The sequence below is a fragment of the Mus caroli genome, chromosome 13 (genome assembly GCF_900094665.2).
Source record: "Mus caroli chromosome 13, CAROLI_EIJ_v1.1, whole genome shotgun sequence".
NCBI classification, from domain to species: Eukaryota; Metazoa; Chordata; class Mammalia; order Rodentia; family Muridae; genus Mus; species Mus caroli.
This window is the reverse complement of record NC_034582.1, coordinates 12,622,983-12,648,972: the sequence shown is the minus strand read 5'-3', so window position 1 is coordinate 12,648,972 and position 25,990 is coordinate 12,622,983. Positions and strand designations below refer to the sequence as shown.

The 25,990-nt window shown below is 37.7% G+C and overlaps 1 protein-coding gene across 5 annotated transcripts in view; it reads left to right on the top strand.

The window, feature by feature from the left end:
- The window catches only part of Sugct (succinyl-CoA:glutarate-CoA transferase), a 778,692-nt gene that overhangs the window by 445,521 nt on the left and 307,181 nt on the right, over nt 1–25,990 (top strand). Inside the window, exon 13 of one of the 5 annotated variants that reach the window (XM_029468351.1) lies at nt 7,075–7,232. The exons of the other annotated variants lie outside the window; for them this stretch is intronic. Coding sequence (XP_029324211.1) covers nt 7,075–7,182 — 108 coding nt within the window. The 3' untranslated portion in view covers nt 7,183–7,232. Of the gene's footprint in view, nt 1–7,074; nt 7,233–25,990 lie in introns of those variants that run through there. 5 annotated transcript variants of the gene reach the window in all.

The window sequence follows — 25,990 nt, the reverse complement described above, 5'->3', positions numbered from 1 at the left end:
GAAGACAGGGTTGAAATCAGATCTGGGCAGACTTGCAGGCCATCTGGCCGATTCCTTTCTACCTTCCTTGTCACCATGGCTATTCAGTACATCTGGCTATCTGGACTTCGACCAACTCCCACGTGGGACTCAAATGAAGGATAGCAAAATGAAATAGATCTTGTTCTTTTGACCTTTAAAGTGAAAATTTAGAACTTTTGAATTTGATTTACAAAAGGCAGTTGCTTTGAATGTGTGCAGCAATCTCTTCTCAAGGCCTCCCAGGGTTTCTGCATGCACTGCCTCTAGGACACTCACTGTTCTCACTAATTTTTTTTTCCTGGAAATAATTTTCTCCATGCCCTACCTGATAAAAAGTCACTTGGACATGGCAGTTGAGGGTTTGATTTATAAGGAATGCTCAAATACAAACACCATGCCATGAGAAATGCTCTGGTCCTAGTGAATGCTCTGTTATCTGATAGGAGCCATCCTACCAGATTTTCAGATGATGGGCTAGTCCCCAGGCATCTTACAGATTTGTGGCAGTGTCTCAGCATTGGTGTACACAAATATTGCATTTGTAGACAGTACAGCCTTCACCCAGAGAGATGCGTGATGTGACTGATCTTGGGCAGACTATGTATTTGTGTGTTCTTAGGTGTCACTGGTGATGCTAGTTCAATGGTTTAGGAAGGCAAGAAAGGATTATGTTTACAATGGAGTCTGCTGCTCTGTAGCTAGGAATTCTGCTCCCTCTGGCCATACATTCTGAACCCCAGTCAGCTGTGTTCTTTGTTTTCTGAAGCAGCAGAAATCAGTCAGCAGGTGACAAGTTGCATTACTGTACTTTCTTTGAATTTTCCCAGGGAGTGCTAAGTTTACCACGGTTAGTGCTGGCACTTTTCTGTTATTTCAAGGATTTGCTGGTTTTTCCAAGGTGGTTTTTCCTTGGTGCCAGGGCTGTGAATAGGAACATTATGATGATGTTTGGTATGTCTTGTTATTTGAATATTGTCCAATTTACACTTTTAATATGAACATTTTATCTCTGCTCTTCTTTCTCATGTCTTCCTTTCCAATTCTTGATTAATTACAGACACGAATGGCATCACTTATAAACATACTTGTAAATACAGCAGTGTGGCTTTGGGCACCTCAGAAATGAAAGTTCAAACCACTTGGAACTCTAACTGACATTCCTTTAAGTCTCTATGATCTAAATATTCTTTTCTGTGATGCCAAAAAGGTTCTGTGTGATCATCTAAAGTTTGAAATTCTTTCTCAAATCAAAGACACTGCCAAACTCAGAAGCAACTGTGTGAAGAAAATGTGTGGAAACACCACTCATTACAGGTTGGTTTATAAAAAGAGCTGCAGATTGATAGGTCTTTGAAAAATGTTTGGTGACACAAAACTCTTTCAATCAGTTCCAAATCTGGCAACTCTCTTGTTGCATTAGATTTCCGTCCCCTCACTTTTCCTTCTAACAGAGACAGACACATCCCTTTTTTGTGTCCTGTTTCAGATGACTGATGGAAAAGTAAACAGCAAATATGAGCATGTGGGCATGGTTTGTTTCTTTTTGCATTGACTAGAAGGCAGTGTTGAAAAGGAGACGTTGCTGTCATTTCACAATGTAGGAAATTTAGAAAAGGTGTTAGAGCTGTTTTAAATAGCTTCTATTTTTAGGTTATGCCATTCATGAGGGTATGTAGCCTTTCCTTTATAGAAGGAATTTGTTTAAAGTATATCTGAGATCTTCTGGTGACAAATAAACAGTGTGTTCAAAAGAAAGCCTTGTAATTTTTTCATTAGATGATTCATGCTTAAAAATGTCAAATGATCAGAAGCGAAAGGGCCAGTGATCGGGTCATTAGAAACATATGGTTCTGCGGATCACGGAGCTGCCAACTCTAAATATGGAATCTCGGCCCCTTCCTTTGTCCTTAAAAGATGTCAGAGACTTGTATGCCTCATTTTTTTAAAATCCTAAACTCAGTGCTGTATACTTCTTTTCTATGTGACATAGTCCAGTACAGTAGATAAGGGAAGGGTGATGGGGAGCGCCCATCTCTTGGGTTAAAATTCTAATTCTATTACTTATTGACTGACTTGAGAAAGCTGCTTAGCCTTTCTGTGCTCCCATCTCCTAATTTGTGAAGTGAAGATGAGCTTTTACATTGAAAGACCAGTGAAAAAGACAATGCGTACAAGACGCTGGACATATACTGTTTGTTTGTTTGTTTTTTACTAAACTTCCTCGTTTGATTTATTGTTTCCCCTCAGGGCAAGAAGATTAAGACAGACTCATTATATTGTTATTTAAAATATTGCTGAGGAATTTTAATTCTTTAAATGGCTTAAATATTACAAGCATAGATTGTTATTTTATAATAATTGAATATTTGGTATTTTGGTAGATATTTAAAGAAATGACTGCATATTCCCCAAAATATTTTGTTTTAATGCTTTTCAACATTAAGAATTTAAAATTCTGTTTCAGACTCCAGTATATATTCAGTATTTTTTAAATTGAAAATATTTTTATATAGTAATTATGGTCATGGTTTCCCCACCCTCTTCTCCCAGATCCTTCCACCTCCCTACCAGATTGATTCTCTTTTTAAAAGATTTGTTCCTCAGGTGAGAATTCTTTGTTCAGTTCTGAGCCCCATTTTTTAATGGGGTTATTTGACTTTCTGGAGTCCACCTTCTTGAGTTCTTTATATATATTGGATATTAGTCCCTTATCTGATTTAGGATAGGTGAAGATCCTTTCCCAATCTGTTGGTGGTTTTTTTGTCTTATTGATGGTGTCTTTAGCCTTGCAGAAGCTTTGTAGTTTCATGAGGTCCCACTTGTCAATTCTCGATCTTACAGCACAAGCCATTACTGTTCTATTCAGGAATTTTTCCCCTGTGCCCATATCTTCAAGGCTTTTCCCCACTTTCTCCTCTATAAGTTTCAGTGTCTCTGGTTTTATGTGAAGTTCCTTGATCCACTTAGACTTGACCTTAGTACAAGGAGATAGGAATGGATCGATTCGCATTCTTCTACATGTTAACAACCAGTTGTGCCAGCACCATTTGTTGAAAATGCTGTCTTTCTTCCACTGGATGTTTTTAGCTCCCTTGTCAAAGATCAAGTGACCATAGGTGTGTGGGTTCATATAAGATACAATTTGATAAACGCATGAAACTCAAGAAGAATGAAGACCAAAGTGTGGACACTGTGCACCTTCTTAGAATTGGGAACAAAACACCCAGGGAAGGAGTTACAGAGACAAAGTTCGTAGCTGTGATGAAAGGATGGACCATTTAGAGACTGCTGTATCCAGGGATCCGTCCCATAATCAGCTTCTAAACGCTGACACCATTGCATACACTAGCAAGATTTTGCTGAAAGGACCCAAAGATAGCTGTCTCTTGTGAGACTATGCAGGGGCCTAGCAAACACAGGAGTGGATGTTCACAGTCAGCTATTGGATGTATCACAGGGCTCCCAATGGAGAAGCTAGAGAAAGTACCCAAGGAGCTAAAGGGATCTGCAACCCTATTGTTGGAACAACATAATGTACTAACCAGAACCCTGGAGCTCTTGTCTCTAGCTGCATATGTATCGAAAGATGGCCTAGTCGGCCATCAATGGAAAGAGAGGCCCATTGGACTTGCAAACTTTATATGCCCCAATATAGGGGAATGCCAGGGCCAAAAGAATGGGAATGGGTGGGTAGGGAAGTGGGGGGCGCTATGGGGGACTTTTGGGATAGTATTGGAAATGTAATTGAGGAAAATATGTAATAAAAAAAATTATTCTTTCAAATTAAAAAAAAAAAAAAAAAAAAGATTTGTTTTGCCTGAATGCAGTCCACATATAAGACAGAAGAGGGCACCAGAAGCCTGGTAACTGGAATTATAATTCGTTATGTGCCACCATGTGGATGCTGGGACCTGAACCCCGATTCTCTACAAGCAGAGCAAGTGATCTTAACCACAAACCCATATCTCCATACCCAAATTTAGAATCCTTCAGTTAGTGAGAAAAACAATATGATCTATATTTTGTTCTATTTTTCTGAAGCAATGAAAAGGTCACAGCAGAATTATGTATTAATCACACAGAAACATCCCAAAAGAGCTCACATGAAAGTTAACTGTAAGACAATTAATTCTTCCAAACTGGGTTTAGGTATATGTTTACAATAATATCTTATACACATTAAAATGATGTGTGTAAATTTTTGGTACTCTTGATTTCCTCTTTATTCTTCAATTCATGAAGATTGATGGCTGCAAGCCAGTTAGACCCTGATACCACCCTTGATGCGTGCGGGTGCACACACACACACACACACACACACACACACACGATAATTGTCTTGAAGTATCTACTGTATGGGAGGAAAATTCTCTTTAAGATAGGGAAGAACAAAGTTAGTGTATGCTGTGATTTTCTTATCATACAGAATTTTGGGTGAGAGGGCAAGAAGCATAAGCAGACTGGAGTACCCTGTCCACTGCCCCATTCTGAGAGGACCTGAAGCAAGACCTAAATCCTGGAGAATGCATAACACAACGTTCTATAGCCATTGTCCTGGATACTAGCCTGATACTAATCCAGAGAAATCAGTGAGATGTGAGAGGGGAATTTCCAATGGACTCAACAGTTTCAAGACATCTAAGCAGAAGCCACAGGGATCCCCAAGAGTGGAGGAGCCATCTGCTCATTGCCAGTTACCTAACAGCAGCCTGATCTGAAGAACAGGATAATACTCTTCTATACATTTCGAAAGGATTTGTTTGCTTATTTTATCACTAGTGAAAAGTCTTCTAAGGGACATGCCATGAGCTAAAAGGTGAATGAATGGCAGAATGTAGAGTTTGCCCTCTCTGCTGGAAGTGTAAGTGAACATAATCATTGTGTACCCCCAATAGAGGTTAAGCTGTTTTCTGAGGGTAGAAAATGGCAGAGGAAGCTGCATGATCAACTCCAGGGTGGACTGTACCAGAGTCCATTGTGGGCCAGCCCAGCCCAGTGCCTGAAGAATTATTTTCACCTGCTTGTTCTCCTGAATCCAATTTCAGTGCTTTCAGTTCGCATCCCTTTGTTACTCACATAATCATTTGTCTGTAGCCTCTCGTGCCAAGTACTTCCCAAACTATGACTCTCAGTGATACATTTGTTTATGGAAGGCCTGTGATTCACCCTTAAGGACTTTTGTTTCTTGTTTTACTGCTATTTTTCATTCCCTTTGAATGCTTTCAGTTGCAACTTATAACAAGTTGAGAGTTGTTTGTTCTATAATTTTTAGCTACAGCAAATGCCTACTTAGGACTGATTTTCCTTCATGCCTTTACAGTTATTTTAAACACAACATTCCCTCTGGCCATGACAGTACAGTTATAAAGAATCAAGGTAGCCAAAAGTAGGATATACATTTAACCTTTCAAATACCACTACTAAGTGGTTAAATCCAGTGACCATGAAGGAAGTTGAGAGAAGTATGCTTTCTGTCTAGACTGTGGCATACTGAAGTCAACTTGCGTGCTTTATTGGATTTGTAATCTGAAAGTCCTTGATGCTAACTTAATACAAACAAAATAAAATATTGTTATGAGTGTGTGCTTACCATATGTTGGATTTATCCAATGTTGTTTTGCATTTTCTTTTGTTAAATGTGTCTCAGGATCACTAGCAGTTATTGTTCATAGGTTTAAAACACAAATCAACTGAAATCACGGTAAGCATTTTATCCACTATCACTAAAGACTTGTATTTCAGATTCAACTAGTCTAACTTTGAATCCCTACCTCATAGAGTGTGATTATCTATGTCATACATTTAATTAATCACTCAGGTTTTCCCCTCTTAGGGTAGACATGTGCAAAGGACACATGAGGCGGGTGCAAGCTGGAAGCCTAGAGTGTAGAATTGTAGGGAGAGTTGTGCTCACAAGCAAATATTCTGATGCAGATTTATATAGGTAGATTCAACTTGGAGATGGTCAGGAGAAGAACAGACTGAGTAGTGAGGTTTTAATGTTGCCTTCCAAATAGACAGAGAGAGGGATAATTCAAAGCAAAGGGAAGAATGAAAGTGGCAACATGAGAGAATCTCCAGGAGTCTGGTGTGAGTGAAACAGATGTGGGTTGGAAAAGCAAACATTATATGAAAGTGAAAAGATGGGTTGAGTTAGCCTTACAAGAACTCTGTGGGAAGGTAAGTTTATGCATGTTTACAAATAAACACCTTGCTGAAAGAGCTTGCCATAGCAACCCAGAATAAGTGGAGTGCTCATCTTGACATAAAATTCAATGTCTGCCTCATTCCCACAAACAGAAGACTTATTGAGTTTTGAAGGCTTTTTAATTTGTATTGATATAAGGGTGAGAAATCATATTTATTTAGTGGTAAGTGCTTTGGGGGATTAAGCTACTAAAATTTTATTAGGAGAATTAATGATCATTCTTGTCCTTAAAGTAGATGAAAATGAAAAGCCCTTGCCCACCATACAGTAATATGTTTGCAGGGGGAGCTGAAGATACCACATTTCTGTCATATATGTAGAAAATTGTAGTCCAACCTTTCTGACCTGTCTAGATATCTAGGAGATAAGATAAAATAACCAAAAGGAGCAGGCCTAAGGAGTGGAGTAGACCAGAGGAAACCATTTCAAATAGGCTGTCAAAAGTGTGTCACCTTTCACCTTCTACAACATCTATCTAACATGACCGAATACTTTTACATTTAGAGTGACATACAACTACAGAGTAAGGAAATTTAGTTTAGAAAATTTCAGAGCACACAAGTGTTATGCCATGCATTCTGTTTCCCTGTGGGACACCAAGAGAAGACCATCACTCAAGGAAGAAGATTGTTAGTCTGGAGTCCATTCTCTTTAGAGGGGGTTGAATGTTAACATTTACTTAGCTGAAACTTAAGTAAGACTTTTTTTTTTAATGGAAAGAACTATAGAACTTTTGATATTATTGAAGGAGCCCAATAAATTAAGAAAGATAAGAACATATTTGAAGTATGCAAATCTGAACTGCGCCCCACTGCTCTGTATGTATATATCTTCTTTTCTGATAGATTCGATTCTCCACAATTGATCCTAAAGAAGCAATGATCATCATCAGAAGGCATTTCAGGTTAATATTTTACAAAAGAAGTTTCATTATTATTCACAAATCCTTTTAAAATGTAACATTTATTTCATCATATCACTAAAACAATTGTCCACATTATGTTTTACAGTACAATGTTAGAAACTACAAATCAATGTTTCATAAGTAATTTTAAACATTATATTTTAATTATATTCAAATTAACTCAACACCATTTTATTATTATCTTACCTCATTAACTAAAACAACTCTATAAAGCTGATACAACCATAAATCATTTTATTAAAATTTGTCATTTAAAAATAAATAAGGGAACTATTTATATCATGAATAAAATATTATTTCCTGATATATTTATTGCCTCTAGAGTATAATTCTGATGTTTTTAATTATTGATTTCAAATTTTAAGTTTGTTTAGTAACCTAATTGATTGATTAAAGCATTTTTAACATTTTGTGTTTTAAGAAACTGTAGGAACATTTCCATATAGTACAAACTCAATACCCTTAAAGGGATTTCTTTTTAGTCCAAACAGAATAGCAGAAGGCTAACTTTATACAGTTTAACTATATTACCCAGAAAGGAATTTTTATTTGAGGCAAGTAGATAAAATAATGTGTATGTGTTCATTTAATTAATCATTTTGAAGTGTTTTTGTTATGCCTAGCATATGCAATTGAATTCATATACTATATTTTTTGTTGACATTCCAGACATGGTTATCTATAAAACATTATTTCTTTATCCTTCCTCCTTTTGTGTCTGTACAACCTCACTGGAACCCATCAGTAGATGGCCAATTTAATATCATTACTGGTGAAAGCCAGATAATGTAGCATAGCTAGGGGGAGGCACTCCATAAATCTGTGATTTGAGAGAATACTAAGATTGGTAGAAATGATACCTTATTATTTTTACATCACTTGGCATGGATAATTTTGACATAATAATTACTACAATCAAGGCAGTGAATACATCCACTTAGTATTAGCATTTTTCAATACTTGGATTTTAAAAAAATGTTTGAGAGCCTCTTCAAGAACACAAACATCAGGATTGTTACTAATTAATAAGAATCCTTAGATAGGTGTTATGAAACAATATAAAGAATTTTAAATTGTACATATTTAAAGGTCGATATGATCTAAATATATTGTATTCACTTATGAGATTACTGAAGAATAAAATTGAAAAAAGAAAACCAAGACTTATGATTAGATTTTTTATAGTCAAAATATTCAATATCTTCGCTTGTTCTTCCTTTTTTAAAACCAGATATGGTAGTAGTTATGTCATTGAAAGTTTTGTAAGGGCAGAGTGTTCTGTCCTGTAAGCTCTTGCTGAGTCTGAATCTATGTAATACAAAATCAGCATTATTGCTACATAAGCATTGCATGCAGACCAGATATATTTGTATAATTTTACATATTGTCAAGGATAGTAAACAATAGAATAAGAAAGCTCTAACTCTGGGGCATTTTTGTCAAATATTTCTAAAGAAAAGAAAAGGCTTGCAGTGCAGAATGAAATAAGAAGCAAGTATTGCCACCTCAGCCAAGATGTTTTCTGAATGAAGACTGAACAGGAAATATGTATAGATTCTGAGCTTCTCATTCATTTTTTAATCTCCTTACTCAAGAAGATAAATGAACAATAAGAAAGTCCTGGGCGATGCGAACATAGGTAGGAATACAAAACCACATGTGTGGATGAGATGGGAATATGGAATTCACGCTGTGTACCAAGCACGTCAGAAGTAACCCCAGCTTTTGCTGTGAGATGGCTAGCAGCTAGCCCAAGAAAGGAGATATCTCCATTATAAGGGAACTGACGTAAGAGTTGTTCAAGTAGTAAGATACATCATGGGAGCTGAAGGAGTACACTTTTTTAGTCTATTTCTAGGTAAGGTGGGTGGTGGTGCCTCCTATTCTATTGGCATTGTGTGAGAAATCATCATTTGGGTAAAGAACACCAAATAAAGCTATTTCTTAATAACAAGACAAAAAAGGTAAGACTTTTACTAACATTAGTTAGTCCCAAGAAAATGCTTTTGGTATTTTAAATCATGGTAGAGTTGTTAGTTTTACTAACTAAAGGTTGTTAGTAACCAAGACACAATTGAAATGTGAAAATAAGTGAAAATGAATATAGTTTATGCAATTTTGCAAAGTCATTCACGTGTATAGCAGTAAATTCTGACAGTGTCTCTGGAGTAGAAAATCTTTATTTACTTATCTGTTTATATTGGTCTGCCTCTTAAGGAGACATGCTCAAACTCACATGGCAAGGGGATGGTAATAAGTACAGTGCAAAGCTATAACTAGATATTTAAATGAGTACTTTTTGCACTAAGGCAAAAGAAATTTAATTTTGGCAGAAAAATATTCTAATCATTTACCATACGTAGTTAATATAAATATAAGCATAGATTTTGTTTCTTTTTGAATAATATATTCTGATATATTGCTACAATCTTGATCATGTGCAATAGAATAGAGAATAAGAGGCATGATAGATTAACTGGCAGTTACTGAATAGTATTGTTTTATTGCACATAGCTGTAATGTCTGTAAGTATCAGCCTTCATGTTCACTAATAAACAATCAGGTCAATGAAATAGTAACACAGCGGTCATTTAGTCATTGTGTGATTTGGCAGCTTTGAGGACAGAATGGGGAGCAAGTACTCAGGATGATACAATTGATTGTGAGACCATTGCCTAATTATACACAATGTAATTTCAGCTTTAGCTACTGGGTAAATGTTTGTTCATTCCATTGGGCACATTAATATTATCAAACAAAGTGGATATTTAACCATTTTTTATCTCTATATAATAGCAGTTCTTTGAGAGTTACCAAGGTTAAGTAACTAGTTTGATTTCTAGAAGGTCCTGAAGTGAATAGCAAAGCAAATGCCCTTCTATGTGTGCCTGAGGGAGACTGGTGGCATATATCAAGGGGAGATTCTCTACTTCAAAATTTAGTACATTGGTGCCTCAAAAACTCCTTTTTTTTGGTATTTAGCTTTTTAATTTTTTTAAAAATTTTGGTGGATTTTTTCTTTCTTTTTCTTGGATATTTTATGTATTTACATTTCCAATGTTATCCCCTTTCCCATTTTCCCCTGTGGAACCTCCCTGTCCCATCCTCACTCTCCCTGCTTCTTTGAGGGTGCTCCCCCTCCCACCCACCAACTCCCACCTCACTGCCCTGGCATTCCCCTACACTGGGGCATTAGTTTTTTTCAAGAGTACCAAGTTTCATATGATGTGTTTTGATCTTATGTCCCCTCACCCCCAAGCACCAACTCTTCCCATTATGTTATGGGAATGTTATCCTCTAGGGCTTATGACCTGGGTAGCCATAGGTTCTTGATCCAATAAAGGTATAAAGTGGGTGGTTGTTCCCATAACATTCATGCTACATGTAGACAAGTCTTGCTAGAGTACTCATAGATATAGCTTACAGAATTCACAGCTGGGCATTATTGGTAGTTGCTCTTCTCTATCAGTAGCTTGCATCGCTCCTGCCAGTAATATTGAAGTTAGCTATTAAAGGACGAAGCTTCCAGCACAGTACCTGCTTGATTTTATGATGTTGTTACTCAAGTATGTAGTGTTATCCTCAATAGTGTTTTACTGTCAAGTTTTCATGGGTAATGTAGAGCAAAGGCAAAAATCTGTAATATTTGGGAGTCTTTGGAATCTCATTGTCAGGCAACTTCAAAACAAATAATTCATTCCTGGTATTGGGATATCTGTTAGCTTCTAGTGCATTGGTTTTCAACCTTCCTAATGCTTTAAAAAAGTTCCTTGTATTGTGATTATCCCAATAATAAAATTATTTTCACTGCTACTGCATAGCTATACTTTTGCTATTGTTACAAATCATTATATAAATAGCTGATATACAGGATATATGGTATGTGATTCCTATGAAAGGGCCATTTGACACCCCAAGGGGTCATGATGAATATGTTGAGAACTGCTGCTTTAGTGTCTAGTAGGAGTGGTGTTGCCATTTTATAGTGCAACACCATTTTACACTCTTTTATGTAAACGTGTGTGTGTGTGTTAGAGAGGGGGGGTGAGAGATATTGAGAGAGAGAGAAACTTCTACAGTATTAGTCCATGTGTGCTGCAAAAGGTCTTTAGTATTATTAATCTCTCCCTGCATGTCCTCTGTACCCTAATGCCTACGACACTTCATGTAGTTTACACTTCATGTAAACTATTACACTTCCTTTGTATCACATCATACTAATGCAGTCTCTCTCTCTTTGTGTCACCTTATATATTTTCTAAATGCTATTTGTATTCCAAAGTAAACACAATGCCTGAAGATTCAAAGCTAGCATCCACAGTTGAGATGAAAAAACCATGTGATATTTGTCTTTTTGGATATGGGTTACCTCAGAATGTTTGCTTCAGTTTCATCCATTTACCTGCAAGTTTCATAATTTTATTATTGTTAATTTTTAAATAACATTACATTATAAAAAGATATCATATTTTCATTATCAGTTTTCATTATCATTTCATCATCAGGCCATTTTAATTTCCTGGATATTCTGATTAGAGCACTGATGAACATGGATGGGCAGGTATCTCTAGTGTAGGATGTAGAGTCCTTTGTGTATATGTCCATGAGTGGTACAGGTAGAAGATATGGAAGATCTATGGTTTGCTTATTTGTTTGTTTATTTACTTTTTGTGGGACTGCCACACTGATTTCCACTGTGTTTTCACCAGCTTGCATTTCTACTAGTGGTGATTAGGTGTTCCCCTCTACCTACATCCATCCTAGCATTTTTCAACATTTATGTTTTGAGTATAATTGTGACTGTGGAAATATGGCATCTCAGAGTAGTTTTAACTTGCAGTTCTCTGTGTGTTTCCTGTGTGTTTCTTGGCCATCTGTTTTTCATCTTTTGGGAACTCTGTTTAGTTCTATGTTCCAATGTTTAGTTTGTTTGTTCTCATAGTGTTTAATTTTTTGAATTCTTTATGTAGTCTAGATGCTATCCCTTTATCAGGTGTACAGCCAGTACAAAACTTGTTCTTTTCTGTAAGCTGCTCCTTCACTCAAATGATGATGTATTTTGCTGTACAGAAAACATTAATTTCATCATGTCCCGTGTATTAATTGTTGGATAACTAGTGCAAGTGCTATTGGAATCCTGTTCAGAAAGTCTTCCCTTTGCTAATATAGTTACTACTTTTTTCTCTGTTAGATTCAGGGTCTTTCATCCATTTGCAGTTGAATTTTGTGCAGGGTCAAAAATGAAGATTGAGTTTCATTCTTCTGTGTGTAGCTACTGGTAGCATTTTTGTTGTTGTTGTTGTTTGTTTGTTTTGTTTTGTTTTTGTTAATGAGTGACATCTTAGTTACTTTTCTATGCTTGTGATATAGCACCATGACGAAGGCAATGTAGGGAAGAAAGTGTTTATTTTGGGTTTACAGTTTCAGAGGCGTTAGAGTCCATCACTAGGACGGGAAGTGTGGCAGTCAGGACCCAGGCATGGTGGCAGAAAAAGCTGGGAGCTCATCTTCAAAGGTAAAGAGGAAGCAAATAGAGGTCAGTAGAGATCCACATGCCCTTTGAAACCCCAGGGCCTGCTTCCAGTGATGCATCTCCTTCAACACGAGCATGCCTTCTAAAGCTACCCACACAGTGTCACCAACTTGGGAACAAGCATTCAGATGCCTGAGATGTCTGGTTCAAATGACAACAAGCAATTTCTGACATTTTGAGTTCAGCTAGCAAGAAGAAGTCACATTAGCAAGGAAAGAGTGGATTCAGCTTATTTCAGAATTCAAAGCATCCATTTTTCTTTTGTTACTGGCCATTTGTCATCCTTTCAACTTCCATTTGTTTTGGGGTCCACATTTTGCGTGTTTTTGTAAAAGTTTTATAGTAGTTGCTACAGTGAACACAAAACTGAGCAAAAAATATAGTCCCTATGTTAAAGGAATTTATACTCTTGGTGAGAGTAAAGAGAAGTTATAAGTATTTAATTAAAAAATTCTTGAAGCTATATAAACTAAATGACTAAGAGAAATAGAGCCATGAAACCTAAATATACTGGCAAGCAGGCACAAATGAAAACAAGAATGAGAAGTCACTAAAGTGACACCAAGAAAAGTATCAATTGCTCAAAAGCTAGGTGTAGCCAAGTAGCAGCAGAGCTGTGATGACCCGTGGGCTGCCTGATCTGTTGCTGCAGTTCTGTGGGGAGCTTTAGTGCTATGGAAGCTATGGAATCAGTAAATGGATTTGTTTTGATCAACTACAACTCTGCTCTTTGGAATAATTCCCAATAATATTTTCCAGAAGCTTCTTAAGGATCATGTTTAAAAGTATTCATTTCTTGTTGCTAGAAACTTACTAAGAGCAGGAAGAGATAGGCACTATGCAGAGAGAAATACTAGGCAATAATTAGAAGTATCTTCAACAACTTTACAAACTGTTAAGATAGGAAGTTAAAAAAAAAAAAACAAGAAGTGTAAAGAGCTCTGCCATGGGCTCCTGTTCATAAAATGGAGGTGTGGAAGTAATTCCTGATTTGTAAGAGTCTGTTAGAAGCAGATGTATATTAAATAGAGAGGCATGCGTGCACACACACACACACACACACACACACACACACACACACTGTCTGAGAGCCAGTGATTATAATATGCTATCAAGAGGAGAGAGTGCTTGATTTAGCCTTTTCTACCAAAAAGAGCAAAGCACCTGACATCAATGGAGTTAAGGAGTCATAATGTGAAGAGTTCAGCAAACCCTTGGCAGACACTGGCAGTGGGTAAAGGCTGGTTCATTTTAAATGGACAAAACGGTACTCGTCGGTTGGAGCTGAGATAGAAGGAGGCAAATAGTAACGACCAAAAGTTACACAGCCCTGGCTTTCAGACATTGCATGTTCATTTAGGAGCTGTCTAGTCCTTATAGGGTGGGGGTGGAAAATGTAAACATAGCCACGCTCTTTGCCATCATCTGCAGTTCTGTTTTCTTTGCTTTCTCGCTTGGGGTTTGCAGGCACTGCTGCACACCAAGCAGGGATGGATGGAGCAGAGCCCAGTTCCAGTTGGCTTCTTCCCTTGGGCTGCTCAGACCTCGATGTACACTGGCAAGAAAGCATGAAACAAAGTCTATAATGGGTGGGTTAACAGGATCCTCGCCTGGCTGCCAAGGAAAGGAGGGTTCTTATGAAGATTTCAGTGTTACAGCTCTTTTAGAAAACAGCTCTCTTAGGCCATAGTCAACCAAACATCTTATGCACATACACATTATTTGTACTAAATCAAGGGCTATATATATGAAACTTGGACAGTGGAAATGTGTTGTTCTTAGGGTGAATTTTCATTGGCTGAGGCTTAACATCCTATGGATGTTTCATTTGCATGGAGAGGTATTCAATAAGTTGAACCTATAATTTTGTCAGGGATTACATGACATTCCTCAGGTAGAAGATTGGGGTCAGGCTCCCCAGACCAGGTGAAGACAAGGAAACCCCACTAAAAAAGGGAGTTCTTCATTTTTCACAGAGCTCAGGATAGCTGTTCACACATGATAGACTACAATGTTAGCAGTGAAATGCAACAATCGTACACTTTATTCATGAGGTAAACAAAGTAACCCCTCAGTCACAGATTATGCAGGTGCTAGATTCATGACTGAGAGTCAGGTATATCTGACTCTGCCATGTATGACTTTCTTCCTCCATAGACACTGGTGCTTTTCACAAGCAAGGGATGCTCTCCACTCCTGTCAGTGTTATGTATGACAAATGAGTGGTCAAGTTAAATCAAACTCAACCCTACCCTAGTTATGGCTTTATACTGATTAGCTTGATAAGCAGAAGGTGTTTGAGGAGGCAGCTAAAGGTATTATAAAGCCATTGCTATACTGTAAAGGCTTTTCTGGTCATGAATATTTCATTGAAATGATGCAAATTCTTTGACAGCATCAAGACAAATAAGAAAAAACATAAATAATATTTTATATTGTTACAGCCATACATTCTGAAATTCTTTCAAGTAATAAATGAGTAAGAACAAAGAAATTAAAACTGGTCTTTAAATTGCAAACAGGGGCTAACATGTTCTAAGAACCCCATTCATCATGCTAACAACACAAGCAAATGGCAAACTAAAAGGCAGTTGAACACAAGGGGTAATGGCTACTCCATCCACAGGGTAGGATTCTCAATCTAAACACAGTGAAGTTGAATGTAGGACTTATTCCAGTCAAAGTCAGAATAGAATGTGGTTCACTGGAAATGAATAACTAGGTGAATATTTAGAGCAATCACTATAGCTAGTTTATGGTTTAGAGAGGGACTTTGTAACATGAGAAAAGAGTTAAACATAAAAGCCACCAGTGGAAAACAAAGCCAAGATGTTTAGAAGGGGCTTTTAGTGACAGACACAGATGGACTACAGTTCCAACATGTCTGTTTTTATTTATGCCTTCTTTCTTCTTGCATCTCTGTCCATTTCTCAAATTCTTCACTTGCTATTTACACATCAAAACATCTGGGATTGGGCTTCCAGCACCTGCTATAGGAAGTGGAGATCATAGTGCTGAAAATAAGCTTTTAAATGAATAAAGTCTAAACTAACACTTCTTACTTATTTCAAAATTAATGTATTTTAAAATCAGATTCTAAACAAATATACAGTTTGAGAAATAACAACAACAAAACAAATTTCCAAACCCGAAGGTCTTGATAATTTTTCTTTTTAAATGAAGGCTACAATTCAGAAGCTGGAAGTAGACTCCTCATAGCTTAGAACTGGAAGACTAGGCAGTACATCTGTTTAACATCTTGCAGTTTGAAGAGCTCTGCCTTCAAAATCCTTCTGCACTAGTGACACACAGAATAAAAGGTTATGTTATGACTTTCAGATGGAAACCTGCAAAGGTTTATCTGCTGGCTTGCATCATTAGCTCTTGTAACTTTTGATTTTGTTAGGAACTTTCCTTGTATGAAAAATGTAATGAACATTTAAAGTTTCATTAGAAAATACCGCAAAGCATTTTTACTTGGGAGAGAATGGACGGGCTGTGGAATGAATGGAATGTTTTAGTCACAATGCTTGACAGGAAGTATAATCATCTTAATGTGCTTTTATAGAGTATATTTAAGTGTGCTTTATGCCTATATGCACTGGGTTAGGATCAAAAGAACAGGAAGTCTGTTGTAAGAATGTGTCTTTTAGCAATGACAGGGAAGCTACATCCATGATACTTCATCAATGTACCTGTCTGCCCTGCCGGGACTTAAATAAGGACAATAACAACAGCTATCTATTGTGAACTGGGGGATCTCATGGGAACCTACTCCTAGGCAAAGAATTATAGGCAACTAAGGATTGTTGAGAGAAGAAGGATTCATCTTCTGCAGGGATAAGTCCCTAAGTGGTCATCCAATACCAATAATCAGCTCTGAAGTCATATACACACAAGCAACATCAAGTGGACTGATTGGCTTCTATACTTGTTTACTCATGCACATATACAATGATAACAAGGAAAAGGAGGCCATGAGTTTGAAGGGGTGCAAAGAGAGTGTACTTGGAAGGAGCTGATGGGAGGAAATGGAAGGCAGAAATGCACTATATTTTAATTTTTAAAACTACAATTGTAACTACAGGAAATCTGCCTTTATTTGGATGTTGTGAAGGTCAAAGTTTGCAGTAATACAGATGATGTTTCATGAAGGCTTGTATGTTACCTGACTGTGGGAAGGGTTAAAAAGGAAGGCAGTTTCTCTACACTATTGCTTTTTTCTTCTGTTTGGCTGTGATGTGAAAGTGGGTTTTTTTTGTTGTTGTTGTTGTTTTTATTTTTGTATCTGTAGAAAGGGAAACATTTCTTTTATTTTCAACCACCTAGAGGACTTGGCCCTAGCATCTTGTCTTTGTGCCCCTAACATATTTTGACCACACCACAGAAATGTATTTGTAAACTCCTTAGAGAGCAAGTGGGTGTGTGAAAGATAGCACTCCTTTAGACACTAGCATACCCTCCGATTCAGGTAAGTAAGAATCTCCACCAGGGGTTGCTTGCAAGGGATTTTCCACATGCATTTTATTATGTGGAAAGCGATGATGGTGATAAGTTCTTCATTAAAGAGCTGTCTGTCTTTCCTGAAATGTACACTCTCTCCTCTTTGTAGGGACAGTGATATAATAGTGTTTGCTTATGTACCAGAATCATTTAATTAAAGGGTATCAGTTTTCTTTGGGATGCCATGAATGAAAAAACTTGATTCTCCTCATTTGGGTGCCATCATAGACGTTGCTTCTATAGTGATGACCTGTGCTTTTGGCCTCAGTTGGGTGCACATACTGACACTGTTAGTAGACAGAAGTTTTCACTAGGGAAATAAGTTTAGTATACTGTTATTAATTTGGTTTAGAAAATAGCTGCAGTGTTCAGACAAATAAGATATAGCAGGACACATGGTCTTCGTTATTCAATAACTATCCTTCTGCAAAGGAAACATGGTCTATTTCCCATTTGAGAAGGGGCTTACCAAAACTAGTAAATACAGAAAGAGGGCTACATATGTACTATAATTTTATTGAATAGTTCTCCTCATGTGCTCATATAGCCCTCCCCCAGTCCCTGACACACTCGCACAACATGTCCACATAGATGTATTCCCAGCTGGTATTAGCATAATCATTACCACATTATAAACAAGCCTGTGGAAAAATAGCCTGAGAGATTTAGATGGTTTGCTTCATAAATGAAGGAAGGTGGGGGTGGAGAACCAGATATTTTGGGAACAAATTCTTCTTTTTCCTCCCTCTTTAGAAATAATAGCTTAGATCTCAGAATCTCACTTGATTGCATGGAGAGAGGAGGTGGAGTTGAAGCGTTCTGACATATTCAGTTTTATTGGATGAAGGCCAGTGAAAGGATTTCCATGGAGCCCCGCTGCTGGAAGAAACCCTCATTTGATGTGGAATCAAGCCTTCCTTTCTTCCCATTGGAGCCCAAGTAGAAAGAATGCTTTTCTACCAGCTTAATGTAATTCCTGTTGGTCAAGGTCTCTGGCTCTTCCTCCCTTTTCAATTGTGACTTTTCCTGGAGTTGACTAGATGAGAAATCCTGACTTAATGGCTAATTCTGAGTTTACTGCCAAGACTAGAAATAAAATATGATGTAAAATATGGGCTTACCTGAAAGTTTCAGGACATTAAATGCTGTAAGGTCCAGATTTAGCTGTAAAATGAACCCAAAAAAGGAAGGAAAAAATCTTATGAAAGTAAGAGCTGGTCCACATGTCCAGGTTGTAAGGGATCAGACAACATGTTGGAAAGAGATTTAGTGTGCTGGTGCCCCTGCCCCTTTTTCTTTCTTTTCTCCATATTTAAATTTTGCAATAATACATAAAATCACTAAATATTTAAACTACAAAAGAATCACGCCTTGTTCCTTCAAGCTTCTGCCTCAGGAAACACCCAGAGAACTATGTGATTGTGATGAAGATCACATTAGGGAATGTAGGCACATCGCTCACTGAGAGCTTAATGCATTTTCTGTGGCTTAGTGGAATGTTTGTGAGAGTACCTTAAAGAGTGACCAAACAAATTCAGCTATATGTGTCTCTCAAACCAAAATTGTATAAAATGTAGGTCACAGGAGTTCTGGCATTAAAGTAGTTAACATTCCATTACAATATTCAAATGTCTCAACTTGGACAATGATTCATTAAGCCATTTTGAAATAAATTTAACAAGGCTTCCCAGGCTAGCTCTGATCTAGATATGGATCAGCAATCTGTATAGTAGAGGCATAGTAAGTAAGGGCTGTTTGAACAACTGGAACCTCATTCTACCCCACAAACAGTAACCTTAAATTGCATCCAGTACTGTGAAGTTACATAATTTTCATCATAAATAAATTACCTGATATGAAATGTGCTATTCTCATAAATTGGCTTTTTCCATGATTAAGAAAGAGAATTAGATTAAACAAGCCTGTTTTAAAGTAATGTGCCTATTTTTTCATTATATGTTCGCAAAGTTAATAAAGTAATTGATATTGTGTAGACTTTGCCAAAAGGCAGGGCATTTCCAGGCCTCACAATTAAACCAAGATGTCCAAAACAGCTTGCTTAATGTATTATTTATTGAGTACTGATGGACTTTAAGTTGTAGTATACAACAACAAAGCAAGGACAGTTTGGATAAGAGCCTCTAAATATTATTTCCTATCAATAGTGGAATTTTAGGTTTATAGAACAGAAAACGAATCCTAGGGATTTATAATCTAACAGACTTATGTAGGAGAAGGGAGATTTAGAAAGGAGAAATCACTCACTTACCCCAGGGCATAGCTGCCCATCCTGGATTAAAACTCAGGTCACTTGGGTTTCTGAACACCACAATCGGCTTTTTCCCAAGTATCTGTGCCAGGCTTGCCCACAGTCTTTGGCCTGCTTGCCCACAGTCTGTAACATCTTTCTGCCCAGATCCCTAGCCTCTAGCCACCCCTACCACGCCCTGCCCTGAATGCCAATGTAAGATTAACCACATTTCAATATAACTTTGACCAATAATTTTATCCATATATTTCTTTAGAGAAATAATATCATGTTTTTGTATTGTGACTACATTATCTTTCACTGTAATATTGAATGAAATGGTTGTGAAAGCTGATAAATTCCAGGATCTTCAACTGGCAAGCTGGAAAGCCAACAGGATTGTCAGTGTCACTCAGGTCTGAAGGCAGAGAGCTAAGGTTCCAGCTCAAGTGGGCAGGAAAGCACTCACTCGGCTCTTTTATTCCCACTGGGTCTCCAGATGGTTTGATGCAGTTCAATCTCAGTATGGTAGACAATCAGATACACTCGAATTTGGTATTAATATCACCCAATATCATCATTGTGAACATACCCACATTTATCCTAAAATTCTGGCAATTGAAATAAGCAAAGGGAAGAAAATAAAGTAATTTTCTTAATTAGAAGTGACCTCAAGAGAGTAATATATTTATGTAATTTAGTTAAGTGATCTACCATTGGCTGACAGGATTATTTCTATAGTTTTGTATATGGAACATAATGTACATACATGATAATTAACTCTATAGAAACTTTATTTTCTTTATCATTACAACTTTTAACTATTTTGCCCTTTTTTTTCCCTTATAACTATTACCACATTTTTCCAACTTTTCTGTGTGGAGATAGGATCTTAAAATCTCTGTCCTTTTGTGTGCTGGGATATAATACTATATCTAGTGATAACTCTATGATATTCAAATGCAAACATTCTGTATACAGACCTCAGTTTTACATCATCTTGTATTTTTTTTTTCATGTGTTAATTTTAGTCCTCAAACAAGCTATGGATTTTTCTAGTTTCTTTCATGTTTGTGTTTTTCAGAGAGTTTGGGGTTCACAGACAGTTGAGAAAGCCCCTTAGCACACATCTGCTTCTCTGTTCTCAGGAGCCTCACTAGAGTGGTGCATGTGTTGCCATCAGGGAGCCTACACTGACCCATTTCTGCATCCTAAGGCTGTAGTTCATATTACCATTCATTTTTTTTGTGCGTGTTGTGATTCCATGTGTTTTGACTAATGCACAGTGATATGTGTGTACCATTGTAGTTTCACATAAAATCATTTTACCCTTATAAAATTCTTAACATGCTTTCTATGTATTCTTTCTTTACTTGAGCCCCATCATGTCTTTTCTCTATTTCATGAGGGGAAAAACATATTTTTGTATCTAATTATGAGAAAATATGAGATAATTAATGCAAAATGTTACTAAAACTTACTATCAGTTGTTAGAATATTTTCATGGAAATAGACTAAAACCTGATGAAATCACTAGGTAGTTTCGAGGTTTGATAAATTGCTTATAATAAATTGTACATGGGTAAAAGTTATCAATATTCTACCAACATATATATATATATATACATATATACTTTCATGTAAATTATTGTTATTATAGAGTATTGCAGTAATAATATGTAAATTATTCATATAAATAGTCTATAATATAACTCAGATCAAATTATTTTGGGTTTGTAACCATTATGCTTGCTCATGTGTGATATTCTGGGAGGAATTATTTCATTTAAGTGATAGAATGAATATGGCACTTGGACTACAACCTTGACTGTTATTTCGTTATTTGGACTTTTACTTAATCTTACTTGATCTGGTGAGCTGGACTTTCTGTATGATTGATGAATGAGTTATGAGGTGACAATATTAAAAATAGGATTCTTGTGATAAGAATAAACATTAACAAGAATTAAAATGATGACTAAATTGAAATTGACTATGAAATTAGAACAACCATTTTAGAAATGCAAGTATTTTTGTATGAAGCCCATTCCAGGACAACTCAGGAAGCTATGGCATGTGTGATCCTGCTCAGACTCTTCACTAGGTTTTCTCACAGTTTCTCACAGAAGAGAACTGCTGACTGTCTCACTTGATGTCTTTATAGGGTTCCACAGTCTTGTTATGGCCCTTTCCTGCCTCCATTCTTTTCTGTGTCTTCTTTTCTCTGGACCACATGGAAGCATGCTCATGGCCTCTGTCTGTCTGTAGCCCACATCTCTGTATATACGTGATCTGTGACCTCTTTCAGTACCTCTAAGGCCTCTGCACTCAAGATAGGAATGCTCTTTGCCTACGAGCTTCTCTTCAGATCCTGCCCTAATTGCTGTTTTGGAAAATTTGTATTTTGATTACATTCTTAGTAAGGGTTTCAGCTTTGGGGTTAAAATTCTGCTTTTTAGTATAAAGGAGTTAATGGAATTTTTGTTGACAGTAAAGTTTATTTATCTTCATTTGGGATAGCCTGTCTCTGAAGGGAGAGAACTGATTCCTGCTGACTATATCAGGAACAGTATCATTCCTATAAACATCCCAACCTGTACCCACGTATAACTAGAAACCATTTTTAAGAAGTGGATTAGCTAAATCACTAAAAATCAATCCAAAATAGAAAGAGAAATAAATATAGGTTGTGTTTGGTCATAATAAATATGGAGAGTCCAGGCTGATCCATTCATTCTACGAACTCCAGAGGACACCATATGTGCTTGGTTTGTTGGTGGGAGGATGCTGCAATTAAGCTTAGTTCAAAAAAGTAGCTTTCTTGTTAGAGAGACAAAGAGAAATGTGGTGACTGAAGCTGATTTCTGTTTCTATGTGACTGTGGCTTTGATTGGGAGGAGTGAAAGAGAGAGGGATGTGTGTTTTTCGAATGCAGATTCTGACTGCTATAGGAGGATAGGAGCCCGGCCTGAGGCCATGATTCTCAGATAGCCAGGACAGTACAACCGGAATCATGAGATAAATAAACTTTTAGGAGTCAGAATCACACCAAACTTGCAAGCTGAGGGAAGTCCTGCTAAACTCAGTCACAGAGCCTGTCAGAATCACCATGCTGGTGAACTTTCTCTAACTTGAAGGATCCAGATTTTTTAGAGAACCAAAGAATCTATGGGGTGCTGGAGAATCTCACTGGAAAGGTCAATAGCTGATACTCCCCACGTCCTGTGACACTTTCCCTTAACAACGTGACAGCAAAACAGTAACATCTGTTTCTGTGTGACTGTGGTGCGAACACATCGAAAAGGACAGGTTGGGGTTTAGTGCAGCCGGTGACTTGGGACAGATTTCATAAGGAGAGAATTCCACTCTGTGCTTCTGAAGTCAAGAAAAAGAGGAAGTGCTTTTATGGCTGTGGCATAGGAGGCCCCTCTGCCCTTGATAGCTCTTTCTTTTTCTAATTTGTAACCATTTCCTGGCTGGCGTTCCGTTGCATGCTTTTTTCATCAGTTACTCAATGCTTCCATCAGTTAATGGCCTGACTGCACTCGGTGAGCCTGCAAGCAAGGTCTCCGCACCTGGGCTCCTCCTGCTAATACATCACACAGGGTCTGCTGATGGCCTGGGAAGCCAGCTGGAACAGCTCAGCCCCATGCTCATCCGTCATGATTACCTCGCTTTAGGGGCTTGTCTAGCTTGCTCCACTTGTTTCCTTTGTCAGCATGACTAAGATCAAAGTGCAAAAAGGATACTGAGATGATAACCTAGAACTTTGCCTAAACAGGGGCTATGATCTGGGCAACATCTTCCATCGCACTTCCCCTAAAGGCAAGGAAGGAAGGGACAAATTATGTTTAAGTATAGCTTTTCTTACATGGCCTCTTCTTAACTAACTCCACTTCGATTTGTTTCCTGAAGCCATCAGAGTTGTATTAATCAATTGGTTCAGGGATTTGAGATTTCCTGACCTAATCACAGGAATTGGGAAATCCTGATTTCTGTTTATGTGAAGCTGTGGTTGTGATTGCTGACTTTGTACCTGTTTGACCTCACCTTGTTTAGTACGGATTATGGCTTTAAGATGGTTCTAGCCATTCTGAAAAAGTGGGAAAGAATGTCTTAGAAACACCTGGAATTGTTGGTTTGTTCATTTCAGAACCCCTCTGTGGTAGGGTGTGAATGCCACCTGACATCTGTGCACTGGCAGCTGCTTTGTCCCAGCTTTTAGTGTGTGGAGAATTTTAAAGACTGTTGTTCTGAGGTTACGAATGAATGTTTCCAGGTTTGTTGAACTTATCAGTATCTATTGCTTTCACTTAAATGCCTCTTGTTTTCTTCTTCATGTACCTCTAGGTTTTCTCCTCTATGTTTTGCTTATGCATTGTTCTTTATTTAAACCTGCTAATAGAATTTCCTCATCTAAAAATTCATCTCTCCTACTCACTCTGCACTCCTTGACAGGGTAATTTACCCAAACTGCAAGTTCTATTTCTACTGACCATTGGCCACCTGCAAGTGGGGGAAGCCCAGAACCTGTAGACACATTGTGGACCAACCATTGGCCACCTACAGATAAGGGAAGTCTTAACACCTCATTCCCTAAAGACCAACCAGTTTAAAAGTCACACTATTCTGCCAATCACAATGTGCCTAATGGCTGTTGCTCTGAAAACTGTATAAAAACTCACCAAACATGCTGCACAGGGTCAATCTCTCCTTTGTGTGCAGGCGACCCCAGCATGCTGGAACAATAAAATTCATCTTGGTTTTGCATCGATCCCCGACTCTGAGTCTTTCACTCAGGGGGTCTCCAGTAAGTTAAGGCTTGCCAGAGTCTTACAATACTACAAGCCGGCCAACTTTCCAATAAAGGAGGCCAAAGACGAAATCCCACAACTCTCAGGAAGTCTATAGAGATTATGGTCAGCCATTGATGGCCCAGCCCTCTGTTGATCAAAAAAGGAATCCAAGTCTCTCATTTTACCTTGCTGAAAGGACCTCCTAGAATTCTGAGTCTCAAGTTTGTAAACAAGAGCCTGCTCTCTGGAGTGTATTACTTTATGTGGTCCAAATTGTCTTCCCATTCCTGGTTATTCACTGAATATATGGAAGGGGAGAGGATGTGTCAGGCATGTAGTAAGGTACATACTTGGTATATACTTCGTAGCTTAGTATATACTTGGTGCTTAGCTGAGCTTCCTGGACCACTGTCCCAAGTGTGGTAGAACAACCCTCTTGTGTGTTCATCACTATCACCTTCAGAGCTCAGTAAACACAGACTTTTGGATACACCCTACCCTAGAGCATCTGAATTTGTAAAAGGGGGAGGAAGAAGAACACATTTTAAAAACACTCCTTACAGAATTCATGTATGCAGAAGCACAATGTTTTTCTGGGTTGTAAGGAAAAGTGCCATGCCTTCTAACCTTCATGGAAGCTCTCACAGTTTGTCCTTACTCCCTGTCTTAAAGTTTGTTAATTCTAACCCTCACCAGGTGAGGTGGCAAGCTTCTCTCTTCAGTGATATTTTTAAATATGGTACAGAGCAGCTGATACTTGCCACTCACCAGTTTCTTAGTAATTTACTTCTTCCCTTATAGTATTTTATCTGTTTACCTTTATGAACTCTTTGGGAGTTTGTGAATAGGCTTCATTTATCTCATGTCTAGTGCTGGCACCATACTCGCAGGATAGGCTCTTGGTGCCCTGCCCACTTCCCTTGGCTCTGCTTTACAGCCTTTTCATATATCTACCCTCCAACTTCTTCACACTTTCTCTCTACCAACTTGAGCTGATACCTTATTTCAGGAAATCAAATTTGAATTTTTGGACACATTTCTTTCTCACACAGGGAACCGTTACATTGTCTAAAGTCTGCCTCTCCAGCAGAGGGTATTGGGGCTCTGGAAGGTGCAGTAGTATGAAACTGCCCAGCAAGCCCTTCCCTGTAACTTTTTCCTATACTTTGGATATTCGCTTCTCTTCTGTGAGTGTGGTGGCTTTGACCATTTAAGCTTTTAGAGTTTCAACATTTTGAGATTTTACTTCTTCACAATTTAGTTTCATTGGAGTTTTATCTTTAGGGATTTTAGACTGTACAATCTTTTAGGACTTTAACATATGGGGTTTTGGCATTCAACACTGACTTTCAGGGTCATCTGGAAGTGTTGTGCGTTCCTGCAGATGGCTACTCTAAACTACCCTGAAATGGTGAGTTTGGGAAGTTTGGATGCTAACATGGAGAAACTGCAACCTCTTTGCAGTATAAGAATTCTCAAACTGCTAGGGAAAGCTATTGTGGTTCCTGATGAAGTTATACAGAGCTACCAAATAGCTCGGCAGTTTCCTTCTGAGCAATATATGCCAGGACACTGGAAACAGGAGTGTAGAAAAGTTCTGTGAACCAGCGACATTATCTATAGCCAAAGGGTGGAAACAACGTGAATCTAGAGGCCAAGTAATATGCAGTATACAATGGAATATGATTCAGCCACACAAAAGAATATAGTGATGGTTATACAATGTGGTAAATGTACTGAAAGCAATTTGTCTATT